Source organism: Belonocnema kinseyi, chromosome 10 (assembly GCF_010883055.1).
Source record: "Belonocnema kinseyi isolate 2016_QV_RU_SX_M_011 chromosome 10, B_treatae_v1, whole genome shotgun sequence".
Lineage (NCBI taxonomy): Eukaryota > Metazoa > Arthropoda > Insecta > Hymenoptera > Cynipidae > Belonocnema > Belonocnema kinseyi.
The window spans coordinates 68108830-68125451 of NC_046666.1; the positions used below are offsets into that span (position 1 = coordinate 68108830).

At 27.9% G+C, this 16622-nt stretch overlaps 1 protein-coding gene across 1 annotated transcript in view; it reads left to right on the forward strand.

The window, feature by feature from the left end:
• The first annotated feature begins 654 nt into the window (after nt 1–654).
• LOC117181567 (protein timeless homolog) overlaps nt 655–16622 on the forward strand; it is a 384720-nt gene continuing 368752 nt past the window's right edge. Inside the window, exons 1-8 of the mRNA XM_033374395.1 lie at nt 655–781; nt 3556–3721; nt 3806–3959; nt 4218–4398; nt 6304–6435; nt 6504–6599; nt 6671–6834; nt 13317–13434. Of these exons, the coding sequence (XP_033230286.1) occupies nt 3619–3721; nt 3806–3959; nt 4218–4398; nt 6304–6435; nt 6504–6599; nt 6671–6834; nt 13317–13434 (948 nt within the window). The 5' untranslated portion in view covers nt 655–781; nt 3556–3618. The remainder of the gene's footprint in view (nt 782–3555; nt 3722–3805; nt 3960–4217; nt 4399–6303; nt 6436–6503; nt 6600–6670; nt 6835–13316; nt 13435–16622) is intronic.

Sequence of the window (16622 nt, forward strand, 5' to 3'; positions counted from 1 at the left end):
TTCTATTTAAATTAAGGGGTGCGTTAATTAATCCACATTATATGCAGCTGTTTCCATTTATAGCTGCTATACTTAGTTATATATGAATACCGCTAACGATTCAATCTGTTCGCTCAGATATAATTGTGTTGCATTCTGCATCATATTGCCGACGCGTATTTTTTAATTAAACATAATGATTGACAGGGTAGAGGCGTGAAAATATAACTAATTACTATTCCATCTCATATCCTGCCTTTACCTGAAGTACTAAATATATTTTAATTAGCAATCAACTATACCTCATCGAATCATTTATTTAACTGATAGATTCAGTTTCGAGTTTAATTTAGAGCAATATTTTGATTGATTTATCAGTTTATGAAGTAACAATGTTTGCAATCAACTGAAATACAATTAACAGCAGAAAAAAATGTATCAATGAAAATGGAATATATCTATATTAGTTTTGGCAAATTGGAAATGAATAAATTGAAAAATAAAATATCTGAGTATTTCAAATACTGATTTTTGAATTCAACTAAATTTCCCGCTCCAAATGCTTACCACCAGTGCGACCAATCAACGTCTTGAGATTTCGCGCGCTTTTACATCACTTTTACTTGTTGCTCTTGTCATTTGCACGTGTTTACATTTTAGATTTTCCCACAGTGTCTAGTGTTTTTGATTTTATTTTAATTTTGATTATTTTTAATTGACGGTTAATGGTGACAGTGATTTAGTTTAACGTCTTGTGAGTGTCAGTGAAAAGCGGGAAGGTAGTCTTCCCGATGATTCTAAAGTAAGTTGTTTATTATATCTTTAATTTTAGAACTGTAAATAAAGGTTTCATGGCTTTGTTATCTTTATAGAATGTCGTTTGGATATTCATTTTAATAACAAAGTATGGTTTCTCTACCTTAGCTTCCCGGGAATTAACTTTTCAGTGCTGTTGTCATTGCCTACCTGTCAACATAACCTCAATGTGATTCCTGTTCGTTTTTTTTGTTTTTCATCTTTTTCATAGACCAGGAAATGTCCGGAAAATCGAATCAGCAACCGGGATTTTTTCTCTGCTGTACTAAAGTACACATTAAAAGTGAATTTTCTAAAAGAATTCTAGATGGAAATAATTTCAAATCGGTCAAGGCTGTGCATACTGAGGTCATACTGAATCGTTCCAGAATAAAAATGTTTTTGAAGGGATTTAAAAAGAATCTTATTACAACGATTAGGCAACAAAATTTAAACTGCGTATTAATGATTATTATAACTTTTAAAATTGGTGCCGCAGTTAATACAAAATTTGTTGAATTTTTTAAGAAGTATTTCTCAAAAAGGTGGTCGTTTAATTTTTTCTTGATTTTTGTATAAGTTGGTTTTTCTATTTTTCGTTTTTTCAAAATTTTCGTTAATTGCATTTTTTTTTTAAACGACAAAGTTTTGTGAACAAGATTTTTTTAACTTGTACATTTTGGTCAATATTCCAGAATTTTAGTAGAAAATTGATATTTTTTTTGTGATAAATTTATGTATTGTATTAAAAACTTGCTCTTTTTCATAGAATATCAATATTATTTAAAAAAATTCTACTATTCCAGTTGAGATTCATAATTTTAGTTGAAAATTCACTACTTTGGTTGAAAATTTATTTTCTTGAGAATTAGTTTCTTTTTGGTTGAAAATTAATTTTTTAATTGGAAATTTAAATATTCTTTTTTTGGTTGATAATTTATATTTTTCTGTTGAGAATTGAAATATTCCATTTTTCGTTCAAATATATCGTTTTTAGTTGAAAATTCAACTATTTCATGAAAAATGTAGCTATCTTGTTAAAAATATATTTAAATAATATTCGGAATATTATTATGTCCAATATGCACTGAATTTTATGTGTATACATGAATATAAAATAAAAAATCGTTTTAATGCTTATTCAAATTCGTGGACTTTAAGAACAAATTCCAGAAATGAAAGCTTTCTAAAGTAAACATATTAATTAAATTCCTAGAAACTTATACCATTAAGAAATTACTTCTCACAAATGAAAAATCAGTTAATTTTACATGTAAATATTCTATTTTATATGCATTTAAATATTTATAAAATTTAAAAAAACATTTATAATAAACTTGCGAAACTGTATACATATTCCGAGGTGATTGTTAAAACAATGCGAAATACTTGAATGGCTCCGCACTACAAAAAATTATACTTTGTTTTTATTTAAATACTAATAAAAATGTAATATTTAATAAAATTTTAATAAAAATTATACTTTGTTTTTAATTAAAATTTGCTTTCAAACTGCGTAACCTACTTCAAAAGTTCTAACATTTATAATATAGAGAACAATTTTTTTAGTCTAATCGTTGAAAAATGGGCCGACTAAAATTTCTTCAAAAATAACATTTTTAATACTTACAAATTATAGAAATTATTAGAAGAAAATTTTGTTGATAATTCAGTTTCAGAATTATAAATTTCTAAAGATTTCAAAGACTTTAAAATATTGAAAAGGATTTCGAACATTTTTTTAAAGATTTCACGTATGTCAAAGATTTAAAAAGGGTATGAAAATCAGATTAAAAATATTTAACAAGAATTTCACAAAGCTGTTAAAACTTTGAAAAGGTTTCAAAATATTTTAGAATATTTGAAAAGATTTCATATAAGACAATAATTTCAAAGAATGAAACAGATCTTCCAAACAAAAATTCAAGAAAAACGTCACAAATATTTCAAAAGATTTTAGAAATATTTAAAAGATTTGACTCAGAACTGTAATTCTTATGAGCAAAAATTATTTTATGTTTTAACTCCGATTTCCATTTCTTTCCAAAAATTCCTTGTTTCAATTCGAAATCCTTGCAATTTTAAAAAAGGTCAGAAATCTTTAAACATCACTCAAATCAATTGAAATATTTTTAATTTACAGGGAAAATATTGATTTTTGATAATTAATCCTAGTAACTAATGGTCATTAAATTAGGATTAGTGATAAAATGGAGAATATAATTTAGGATGAGAATTCATTGAATTGCTGGTTCTATCGTTTCAAGTGAATTATCGATTAATACTAAACAGAAAAAACATAAGTTGCATAAAATAATTAAAAGCAGGAATTAATTTCCTTATAGTTTCTACCTGGATGAAAAGTCATATTGAATTGAACTTACCTATGTTTCAACATAATTTAACTTCATAAAATATACTCATTTCGAATTTAAAAAACTGGTTTCAAAAAATGTGCTTGATGTTCTGAACGTTCAAATAACGAATTTTTTACTGATGACTGTAAACTATAAAAAGGGCTAAAATGTTTATTCATTTATATTAAAAATAATACATTTGCTAAAACAAAATTATAATAAATATTTTTAATTGTAGTTGGAACAATATTAATGGATAAAATAGAATTAGGAAAAACTATTTCGTTCATTTTAAAGTTCAGAACTTAAGGTACCTTTAAAAAAAAGCTAGATGTATAACTGTGTAACTTGGGTTCGTAATTATTTTAAGTTAATATTTTTGTCGACATTTTAGCGGTAATTTCGTGATTGTCCTATTTTTCAGTACTTCTAGTTAATCATCAGATTAACTTGAAATTAACTTCAGCTTAATCCGCAAACTATCAAAATGACGGAGTGTTCTCCATACATTTCTGCTGAACTAGCAGCAACTTGTGATGCCCTCGGTTACTACGATGGCCACAAATATCATCTGGATAAAAACTGCATGGGTGAACACTCATAGAATTGATAAATTGTCTATAGTTAGTCACTTTATACCACAGATTAAATCAATTTCCTATTTTGTTTTTCAGAGGTCATAAAAGACCTTATAAAATATTTACGAAGAGATGATAGTAATCACGTTGTTCGTCGATATCTGGGACACTCTAAAATTGTCCAAACGGATCTCATTAAAATTTTCATCGATCATTCGGACAAAAAAGAACTCTGGGATGTTCTGTTGCGGTAATATTTTCATGTTATCTAAATAGAATGGAATTTACAAATCGAATTTTCTTTGAAAGGGATTATGAGCTTCTGTTTTCAATATTGACAAATTATTCACGTTTATGAATTGCTAATAAATTTGAATCAATACCAAATGGTTCAAGCTAATGCTTTATTCATTAGAAATCTTCATTCCATATTTACTCAATGCGATATCGGTTATTTTTGCATAATGAAATCAGGAAACAATTCAATAATCGATGAATTTTCTTTTAGATTAATGATTAACTTGACTAGTCCGGCTTTGATGTTTTACAACGAAGAGCTCCCGACCGAAAAAGTCACACGAACGCTCTATCAAGAGATTGTATCGCATTTACAAGGATATAAAGTTTCTTTAACAGATGAAAGAGTTTGGAGCACAATTAGAGATCATCTTGGAAAACTCTTGAGTATTGTAAGTAGCCGTTGGACTTCGAATTCTTTGACACCAGGAAATGACAGTGATTTTTTTTATATGGGAATTTGGCAAATTTTTAAAAGAAGAATTAATTCGATCCCTTAAAATATCAACAATTTCGTATCACATGATAATATGCAATTTAAAATAAGTTTGATATCAACTTTATATTTTTTAATTTCATTTATTAACTTAGAAGAGGACTTAAACATTTAAAAATTAAAAATGTTTGAAATTGAATTTTTTGCTAAAAAGCGTTTTGAGATGACGCTAGTAGTTCTAGTATTAAAAATTTAACAATAATTTATTTTATAAGATTCTTCTGAATATGTTCAAAATTAGCCAAATTGCCAATTTGATGGTTAAAAATTGAATAGTTAAAATATTGATAAAAGATAGATTTTCAACCTTAACAGATGAATTCTCCATGAAAAATGTAATAAGTAGTTGATATTTCCATTAAAAGAAGATTTTTATTTAAAAAAAAAATAATTGAATTCTAAAAGAAGGGGTGAATTTTCAAGGAAATAGTTAAATCCTAAATAATCGATAAATTTTCATACCGAATAGACGAATTTTCAAACAAATAGTTAATTTTTCTATGGAAAAAGATAGATTTTCAACCAAAACTGGAATAGTTATATTTTGAGTAAAAAAATTTTATTTCATGCCAGAAACAAATGAATTTTTAACCAAATAAATGCACTTTCAACTAAAAATGGAATATTTAAATTTTCAGTTAAAAGAATTAATTTTGGAGAAACAAAAAAACTCAACCAAAGACATCAATTTTCAAATGAAGTAATTAATCTTCAGCCAATAGAATTAATTTTCAACACAGTATGTAGTTGAATTTGCAAGAAAGAAAAATGTTAATTTTAAGTAAAAAACAGTTGAATTCGACTAAAATTGCATTCTTAACTAAAAAAGATCAATTTTCAACAACAACAACAAAAAAAGCGAATTTACAACACAATAGTTAAATTTGCAACCCAATAGAGGAATTTTCAACTAAAATGATGAATTTTCAACAAACTAGTTCAGCTTTTATTCAAGTAGTTAATTTCTCAGCTAAAGCAGATTAATATTTCAACAAATAGTTGAATTTTTAACCAAAAAAGGTGAAATTTCTACCAAAAGAGATGAAGTTTTATAGAAAATAGACGAATTTTCCATCAAGTAGCTGAGTTTTCAATTAAAAAAGATCAATTTTGAACCGAAAATGGAATAATTAAATTTGTAGTTAAAAAAATTAATGACAAACCAAGAAAAAGTGAATTTTTAACCAAATAAATGCTCTTTCAACAAAAAATGGAAGTCAAATTTTCAGTTAAAAGAATTAATTTTGACAAAAAAAAAAAGAATTTTCAACCAAAGATATCAATTTTCTAATATTTATTAATCTTCAACCAAAATAATAAAATTTGAACAAAGTATGTGAATCAAATTTCATGTAAGTAGTTGAATTTTCAAGCAAGAAAGATGTTAATTTTAAGTAAAAAAACAGTTGAATTCTACAAAATTGCATTTTCAATTAAAAAAAGATAATTTTTCAACAACAAAAAACGAATTTACAACCAGAAAAATGAATTTTCAACAAATTAGTTTAACTTTTATTCAAGTAGTTCATCTTTTAACTAAATCAGATTAATTTTTCAACAAATAGTTGAATTTTTAACCAAAAAGGTAAAATTTCTACCAAAAGTGATGAATCCTTAACCAGAAAAATGAATTTTCAACAAATTAGGACAACTTCTATTCAAGTTGTCCACTCCTTAATTAAAGCAGGTTAATATCTAAACAGATAGTGCGATTTGTTACGTAAGTGACGATGTAAAAATAAAATGCATTCCATATAATTTAATGACAAGGTGTCCAAGTCATTAAATCCAATTGTTATAGGACACCGCAGAAAGGGGAGAAGAGAACGAAATAATAATTGAACGAATCCTCACCTTTGTCAGAAATGTCTTGCAAGTTCCACCTGCTGATAATGAGACAAGAGCCGACAACGATGCAACGGTTCACGACGAGGTATTCCTATAAAATTGAGTCTGAATTTATCTCGTGAAAACATTTTTATTAACAATATATGGTTGCAGTTACTCTTTGCTCTCAACTCGTCTGGAACTGTCGATCTTCTGCTTTTCATTGCTAGTAACAGATCCGAGCAACATTATCACATGCAGATTTTAGAGGTAGTTATATTTTTGTCTACTAAAATTTTTGTTGAAAACCATATGACATTTTAAAATCTCGTTTATTTTAGATAATAGCGTTGATGTTGCGTGAGCAGAATGCAAGCAAATTGGCCACTGTTGGGACGCAGCGTAGTACCATAGAAAAAGAACAAGATGAAGCGAAATTGTCAGCTATTCGAGAAAAGGAACGCAATCTGAAAATGGAGAAAATAAAGAAATACGCGGGATCAAGGTATTATTTAAAATTATTTTTTAAGAGGGAAGAACAGTATCAGGGGCGGACTGGCGGACTAATGATTGAATTAGTAGCCGGAAACGGACCGAAAAATGGTTAAAATATTGAAAATCCCGTAAATCTGATAAAATCCGTTGATTTTCCTTTAAATATTATAAAATCATTTCATATATTTTCAAATCATTGAGAACTTAGTTAATCGAATAAATTCCGATAAAAATCTTTGGAACGTTTTCAAATAATAACCTTATGGGTCCCATAAAATCATACGAAATCTTTCGAAATTCTAGGAAATTCTTTAAAATTTCATGACATTTTTTTAAATACCTTATAATCCTTGAAAATTCTTGGGTATTTTTTAAGTTACTTTAAAATTACTTGAAATGATTGAAAAAACCCCAAACTTAATTTAAATCCCTTGAAATCTTTTGAAATTCCTTGGAATCTTTTAAAATATCCTAAAATCTCTTTGAATCTTTAAAACCCTAAATTATTGTGAAATTCTTTAATATCGATTAAAAGATAATAAAATACCTTGAAATTCCTCAAAATCAGAATTTCATAGGATTTATAAATCGTATGAAATCTTTTAAAATCCCATACAATTTTTTTAAATACTTAAAATCGCTCAAATCCTTGAAAATTCCTGAATTTATAAATCCTATGAAATCCTTCTGAAATTCTAGGACATTCTTTAAAATCTCATGCAATTTTGGTAAATACCTAAAAAATCACTAAAATTCTGTTTTAAATCCCCCTTTTAATCTTTTGAAATTCTTTCACATTCCTTCAAATTCTTGAAATTTATTCAAAATTCCTTGGAATTTTTTTAAATATTCAAAAGTCTCTTTGAATCTTTGAAAACACTCAGTTATTGCGAATAAATTCAGTAGTATCGAATAAAATATAATAAAATCCCTTGAACGTCCTTAAAATTAGGATCTCATAGAGTTTATAAATCCTATGAAATCCTTTTGAAACTCTTTAAACTATCGTGCAAATTTTTTAAATACTTAAAATCACTAAAATCCTTGAAAGTTCCTGGATATTTTAAAGTGTCTTTAAAAATACTTGAAATGCTTTAAAATCCCTTGAAATCTTTTGAAATTTCTTTAAATTTTTGAAAACACTCAATTGTTGTAAATAAATTCTTTAATATCGATTAAAGTATAATAAAATCCCTTGAAATTCCTTCAGAATCATTTGAAATCGGCTTTAATCTTTTTAAATATCCTAAAATCAGGATTTCACAGGATTTATAAATTCTATGAAATCCTTTCGAAATTCTTTGAAACCCCAGGTAATTTTTGTAATACATAGAATTCATTAGAATTCTTTAAATTTTTTGTATATATCTTGAAATATTTTTTAGTAATTTTAATTCTTCGAAATCGCTCTATTTTTGTCAATAAAGTCTTTAATGTCAATTAAAATAGAATAAAATCCTGAAATCAAAATTTCGTAGGATTTATAAATCTTATAAAACACATAAAAAATTAGTGAAAATATTTAATACCCTAATATTTTTGAATGTTTCAAATATTATTAAACATTTAACACCCTACAATATTAAGATCCTTTGAAAGCTTTGAAATCCCCTAAAATTTTGTTGAAGCTCTTGAAAATTCTATGGATTCTTTCAAAACATTCCAAATATCTTAAAATCTTTAAATTTTTTGGGAAGGCGCTAGAATATTTGAAAATATCTTCAAATTTTTTAAATCCAATGACATATCTTAATTCTTGTGAAATGAATAGAGATATTGTAAAATGTTTAGAAATTTCTCATATCTATTGAAATCATTTTAAAATCCCATAAAAATCGTTTGAAATCTTTAAAAAATGAAGCCCCTTGTAACCATTCAAAATGCCCTAAAATCTTTTAAACTCTATGAAATCCTTAAAAATTTAAAGAAATTGTTTGCAATTCCATACAGTTTTTTTTTTAAATTTCTTAAATACTTTGAAATGTTTGAAATAATATTAAATCCTCCAATTGATTCTTGTGAACTTCCTTAAACTGTCTTAAAATCTCTGAATTACTTAAAACGTTTGAAAGCCTTGGACATTCATTAAAATAATTAAAATAATAGAAAATCCTTCGATTTCCCTCCGAAGCTGTTGAAATCCTTTGTAATATTTTTAAATCCCTTGAACTCTTAACTTTATTTTTAAATTCCTGTAAATCTTTCAAATCTGTTGAAATCTTTTGAACTCTTTCAAAACATTTAGTAAAACCGTTAATAAGGAATATCATTTTTGTATGAAGATAATTAATCCATTTTAGGAGAAAATTATATAACTTTCCTAATTCTGGATTTAGACTAATATAACTTTGGCGCTATACGGTATCCTGAGAAATTACGGTTCTATTTACATATTTCAGTTACCTTCATCTGGAATTCTCTGTTATTGCTTTCATGTGAACTAATACTCAAAGCTTAGAGCAAATCTCCAATATGAATATTTTACTTATACCTGCTTATACCAATAAGATGAAACCATTTACAAGCTCAAGTCACTCGATAAATTAATTAGTTTGTTTCAAATAAACTTTGTATTTGATTTTCGTGAAATTTCAAATAGTTCAATATTAATTAGTCAATTATAAATCGCGTTTGTGAACTAGAAATTCAATCTCCTGACAAAATGAATTCGCGACGAGATAAAAGGCTCCCATATTTTATAATGACGATACCAGCCATCATAGGTAACAATAAACCATTCTTTGATCAGAAATGTTCGCACGGTACATTTTTTTTATTACAGACAAGCTGTTTTCTTAATAAAGCAACCGTAACTAGATCGCGTCATAAGCTCGGGACAAAGTATCTCGCGTTTGCATGTAGAAAGAAATAAAGGTTGGCAAAAAGCATGACGGAAAAATGGGCTATGTGGTTACATGGAAGTAACCCTTGGGAATCCTTGTTTCTCTCGACCGCGTGAAATGTAATGAATATGACCCAGTTTTTAAAACTGAGTGCTTCAAATGAGTACCCAGTTTTTTTTTTTTTAATTTCAACTTTTATTTACCAAAAGAGAATGGGTAGGAAGAAGTCTCCAGTTTGCCGTTAATTCTGAAGTCGTAAATCCAGTCGCGATTGCAATCTATGGCTCGCTTTTCAATCCAGGAAATATTGCATCTATCTTTCTTTCATAAATACTTCAGTTAGTTCAAACCTTTCCGTTTTATTCAAATCCATCTTCATCTAGAGATAATGAAGCGTTTTCAGATAAACGAGAAATCGTTTATGACGGATTAATCCACGGGAAAAATTCCCAATGCTGTTTTGAATAATAAATTACAAGAAATGCAGGTCGTATATTTCATGAGACGCTTGAGGCGTTTAATCCTGAAATTGCTCTAGGTTACTTCAATTCTTTCTAGTTGTTTTAACACACTAAGCTTAACTGATCAACCCTGGATGGAAACACGAAGCGAACCTACTACCGTTACATTTTAATGGGATTACGTCCTAATCTAGGGATGTGACGCCGTTCCACGAACTTAATTTTTAATTAGAAAGTAAATATTTCTTTAGAAAAGAGATAATCTATTTGTAGGATAAAATTTCAATTCACCTTTCAGGCCGCAACACACCCGTTCTTATATTTCCTATTGTACCCTATATTCAATTAAGATCTCTAAAGTACCCTATTTTCAAGTTTTCAAGATGTCTTGAATTATTTTTAAATATTTCAGGGTATCTTAAAAGATTCCAAGATTTTGTAGATATATTTCAATAGTTTGAAGGGATTTTTAAGATTTTACGGTATTTTTGAAATTTCTAAGGGATTTTCTAGAGCTTTTATTTTGAAATATTTTAGTAAATTTTAAAGGATTCCAAAGATTTTTGTAGTAATTCCATCCATTTGAAGGGATTTCTAAGCGTTTGTACTAGTTTATAATAAAAAATGTTCCAGAATTTCGAAAGATATGGAACTATTTTACAGGGCCTATAAGATTTTAAGATATTTCAAACGATTTCACAGGATCTTATAAGATTTCGGAAGATTTCAATATTTTAGAGGATTTTAAAGCTCTTAATGTATTTTAATAGATTTTTTAGGATTTCAGGAAATATCACGATAGAATTGAACGAAATTTTATATTATTTTAATGGATTTCAAAAAATGTATTTACGAGAAGTTGATTTATTTTGTAGGGTTTCAAAGATTTGAAATTATTTTCTGGAATTCATCCTGCATTCTTATTAATTTATTCTGAATTCTTTTGAATTTTTTAATTAACTTGAATTCTTCTAAATTTACTTAATTCCACTTAATTCAATTTATTTTTTTGTTTGAATTTTTAAAAGTTTTTATTTAATTGATCCTGAGGATCAGTTGATAAAGCGATTAAAGGATTTTACATATGTTTTTCAAATTCCTTGGCATTTTCAAGATCTTTAAAACATTTTAACGGAATTTAAACTATTTTAAACAATTAAAAATATTTTTAAGGTACGTTGAAAGATTACAAAGAAATGTTTAACTGATTTAAGTAATTTAATGAGATTATAAAGGATTTATAATATTTTCGGGTATTTGAAAAGATTATTAGACATTTTCAAGAGCTTCAAACAATTTTAAGCGATTTCTAAGGGTTTGAATAATTTTAGGGGGCCTAAACAAATTTTCATGTGGCATTAAAGAATTTTCTAGAATGTCGCATGATTAGAAGGATTTTACAGGACTTACAAGGTTTTAGGATACTTTAAAGTTTCCAAGGTATTTTAATAAATTTATCAGGGTTTCTGGAAATATTATAAAAAATCATAGAACTTCAACAAATATTATAATATTTTAACGGATTTTATTCAGAATTTGTTCAGAAATAATGAGAGATTTCGTAGATTTTCAAAAATTTCAAAAGATTTAAAAATATTTTTTGCAATTCATTTTGAATTCGCTCTGAATTCTGATTAGTTTATTCTGAATTCATTTAAATTATTTTTAATTCTTCTAAATTCTACTCAATTCAATGGATTTAAAAAAAGTTTTTGTTTGATTCACCTCGAAGTGTCTAAAGCTTACCTTAAATTCTTAGACATTTCATCAAATTCTTTTTAATTTTTCTAAACTTATTTCAAACTTAATCAATGCAACGAATTTTTTATATTTTAACTTAACCCTTTGTTGCACATATTTTTCTGTTCAATGAATTGACTTTAAAATTCTTACTGGGGGGTTTTTGGGATCGCTGATTCCGATTACGAATCTGAACTCAGAATTTCGAAGTTTTCAATTCAAGATGGCGATTTTAAAATTTTGAAAAAAAGAGATATATTAGCTTGAAAATCTCTACTTGGGTGGAGTCGCTGATTACGAATCTAATAACGAATAATTTGAATTTGAATTAAGTAACTTCAAATTTGTGACCAGCATCTCTAAAAACCCCGAGTATAGATTTTCAAGCTCGTATATATCTTTTTCAAAATTTTGGAGCCGCCATCTTGAATCCGCAATCTTGAATTTGAATATTTCCAAATTCTGACCTCAGATTCGTAATCAGCGATCCCAAAAATCCGCGAGTATAGATTTTCAAGCTCGCATATCTCTTTTCAAAATTTTGGAACCGCCATCTTGAATTCATCATCTTCAATGTGAATATTTTCAAATTCAGATTCGTAATCAGCGACCCCAAAAACACCCGAGTAGGGGTTTTTAGTTTATTATGTTGAATAGATTCTTCAAAAATGAATTCTTTCGACAAAATGCATTTTTTAAAGTTTTTTTATTTATATAATGATTATTATAAGCAATTAAGTCAAAAAAGCTATATTCTTATGTTTTCTTACCAATAAATAAGCTAATGAACAAAAAAATCCAACCTAAATACGTTAAAAATTAATTAAATGACAAAAATCTGAAGTTAAGTTGGTGGGATCCCATGTTCCCACCGTGCAACTAAGGGTTAAATCGTTCAGTAGTCGTTAGTCACTTCTCTCATTATAAATTAGTAGCGTTTCACAGATTTGAAGAGATTTGAAGTTTTTTTTTTTAATTCCCCCTGAATTCTTTTGATTTCTTTGGAATTCTCTTGTATTTTTTTTATTTACTTCTATTTTTGTAAATTCACTCAATTCTATTTAATTCAATGGGGTTTTTTTATATTATTTTTTTAAAGTTTTTATTTAACTGATTCTACATTAATTTAACCTCACCTAGAATTTTTAGGTATTTCATCAAATTGTTTTGAATTCCCTTGAAGTTTTCTAAGCTTGTTCCAAATTTATTCAATTCAATGAAATTTTTTGAAATCTTTTGATTTTATCCTGACTTTGTTAACCTTTGAGCGCGAAAAAAGTACCCTATGAGCGTAATAAAAAGTTGTCTCGTCCCTATATTTTAGCCAATAGGAATTGTGAGACCTGGCCTTTTTATGCAAATACCGAAATTTCGTTCCTTCGCTCGTTTATTTCGTTCTTCAGCCAGGGCTTAAAACTCCTTTTAAAAAGCATTTTATATTCTCGCAGGCACTCAAGATTCGGTGGCACCTACGTCGTGCAGAACATGAAGGCAATCGGAGAAAACCAGTTGATCTGCCACAAGCCTTATCAGAAAATCGAGGCTCTGGAGTTTGGCACGGAAAAGGTATGAGAGGAAAATTACAGTTTAAGAAATTGCAGTTCTGCTTTGCAAATATTTCGCTTTTCGCCGTTAACTTTAACGGGAAAAATTCAATTAGAAGTGCGATATTCACGATAAGTTTCATTAGCGGCGAGAGACTGAATTCGAAGGAATATACTGCTGTTAATTAGATCTTTGCTTGGGTAATTAGAGCCCGCTCTTTTCGAACGGCTTCGAGCATCTCAAAGTGGGTCAACCCAAACCCCAAGTTTTTCCAGCGGTATTACCGTCTCCTCTCGGAGGCATCTTCGTCGAGACCGGGGGAACTTTCAAGCGGATCCATTTCGCGTTTCATTATGGTCGTCATATATTTCACTTGGAATACCCACCGATTGTGCAGTCTCATGGGTTACATTCTCAAAGTCACTAAGCTTACTTTATTGTTACTTTTTAAACTCCGCTAAGTTTATTTCACTGTTTCTTTCTGCTCCATACCGCTTAGAATTTTATTTTCAAGACTGCCAGCCAGACACTTTTTCCACTTTTTAAAGATTTTTTTCTTCATGTTTTTTACCAACCCTTTCCTTTTTTATTTTTCTTTGTTTCATATGAAAGTTACTAGTTTCAAATTAAGAAATTAAACTTCTAAAAATGAAGGGAACACATTAGGTTGGTAGGAAAGTTCCTAATTTGTTTTCTTGTTTAATTTTGATTTTAACAGGTGCCCGTTTTGATTTGAAGTTTACCATATAAAATGCATAGGAAAAAACCACTTTTTTTGAGTTTTTTAAATCATTTTTTAGGATTTGGGAAAATGTGACGGGAAAGGCTTTAGGCTTGTTGAGAATTATCCAACCAAAAATTTCTTTTATCAGGCATATGGGTTTGACACCCCAAATTCACCCCCGCGAGTCCCCGAAAACTACCCTTAAAACCAAATATGTCAATTCTTCGCCAAATTGACCTTTTGAGCACTATATTCTCGTCTTTTTTTTACTTAAACTTATTCATATTGGTCTAATGAAATAATTATAGAAATTTGTTAATTAATTTGAAATTATTTAAACAAATGGAATTTCCTAAATTTTTTTCAAAATTTCGGTTTTTTCTCTAAAAATTATTACCATTGGTTTAGTGGAATATTTATTATCATTGGACCGAATCCATTTCAAATCAGGCAGGGCCATGCACTTAAAATCGTAAAATCTCTTGACGACAAAATATGTTTTTAGAGAAAATTAGGCGATACGTATTTTTCCGATTTGCAAAAAAAAAAAATTCCAAAAAGTTATGCGTATTGGAGTTTTGTGCTTTATTTTTTAAAAAACCTAAATTTTTTATTTAAACCTCTATAAAGTTCTGATCTAATTATAATATTTATTTGATTTCTTATTTTAATAGCGTTCATTGTCTTCTTAAAAAAACTCATCTTTAATTTTTTGCCATTTTTTTTAACTTTTACTAAGTGATTGTACTTTTCAAGAATATTTGGAAGGATAGAAACCGTGGGGTTTTCTACAAAATTTTTTTTTATTTTTTCAGAATTAAAGAAAATAAAAAAGATTTTTCTTTTAAAACACCCCACCTTATTATTCTTCTAAATATTTTTTAAAAGTTTCTACTAATACCAGAAAGGCATCGTATCAGTATCATACTGGCTAAACCATTTTTAAGGCCGGGAGAATTTGATTCTTTTTAAATGTAATTTTGGAATTTTTCTCGAAAAAAGTAAAACTTGTTTCCAAAAAAAAACGAAAAAAAAAAAAATAGAAAATTCGATTGTAAGAAAAAAGAATTCTCCTGGCTGCAAAACTAATTTAACAAGTATCAAACTTATAAGATATCTTCATTATCAAAGTACAAGTTAAGGGGGTAGCCAGGTTTCAATTACCTTTTTTCAACAAAGTTTTTTTGTTATTTATTTTTATTTAACATTTATAACTTTTTAGTATGTCGTAAGGCATGTTATTAACTAACGGGAAAAAAATATTTTTTACTTTTCATCAATATCCGGCCAATTTCTGGGCGATCCGATGACGCTATGTTGAAAAACGGTCACCATGATTTTTCAACTTTGCGTCATCTTAGACACGAAAACCAAACTTTTTCGTAAAGAGCACATAAATGGCTATAGCATGAACCTCAATTATGAAAAAATATTAATTAATAAACAAATTGTGAAAGTTTTTGTGATTTTTCGTCTTTTTCTCACTTTTTTAAAACATTAACTAGATTTAAATTGTTAATAAACGTTAATGAAGAATCAAGACCGAGGTTCATGCGATAGCTAAGTCTTTTTTGAATATTTTCAAAAAAATTTGAATCAAATTGGCCCATTAGATCGGCTGGAATCGTGGTGACGACCCCAAAAAACGCGTTTCGAGATAAACGCGTTTGAAGTTTGAAGTACGAAAAATTGTACGTTCCGACCGCTCGAGGCTTTTCGAAGTAATTCATTTTTCGGGCACTTATGATACGCTCTGAAGTCAAAAAAGGTTTTACCTTATTTCTAAGGATACATAGGGACTGAAAAAGAAAAAAATTCGATTTTTTTTTTAAATTTTCAAACCTGGCTACCACCTTAAAAAATAGGCAACAATGTGTTTTTTGAGAAAATCGATTTTTAATATTTTCTGAAGAACCGCTGCCATTATATTCTACCGCTATTGGAAGCAAAAAGAAAATAATAAATATCTCAATTAGATTAAAATTTATAGAGGTTTAAAGGTAAAAATAAGGTTTTTGACAAACAAAGCACAAAATTTAAATAGGCGTAATTTTTGAGAACCTTTTTTTTTGCAAATCGGAAACATACTTATCAAATAATTTTCTCTAAAAACAACATATTTCGTCTATTTGTTCAAATAATTTAAAATTAATGAGTAGTTGTAAATGTTAAACTATTTCATTTTGAACGCTTTTAATTAGAAATGATACAATTTTAACTCCTTTGAATTTTAAATTATCCAATTTCAAAATTTCGAATCTGAAAATGTTCCATTTTTTTAGGTGTTGTTATAGACCTATTTTCGAAGTTTTAATATAAAATCATTCAATTTCGAAATTCTTCAATTCAAAATAAAATTGTCCAATTTTAACCGCTATAAATTAGAAATTATTATTATTATTATTACACCATTAAGCCATTTCCCTTTCGGGGTAGGCGTGACTCACTCGGCAGGGGAAAGGAGTAGTGTGTGGATGGGATAGAG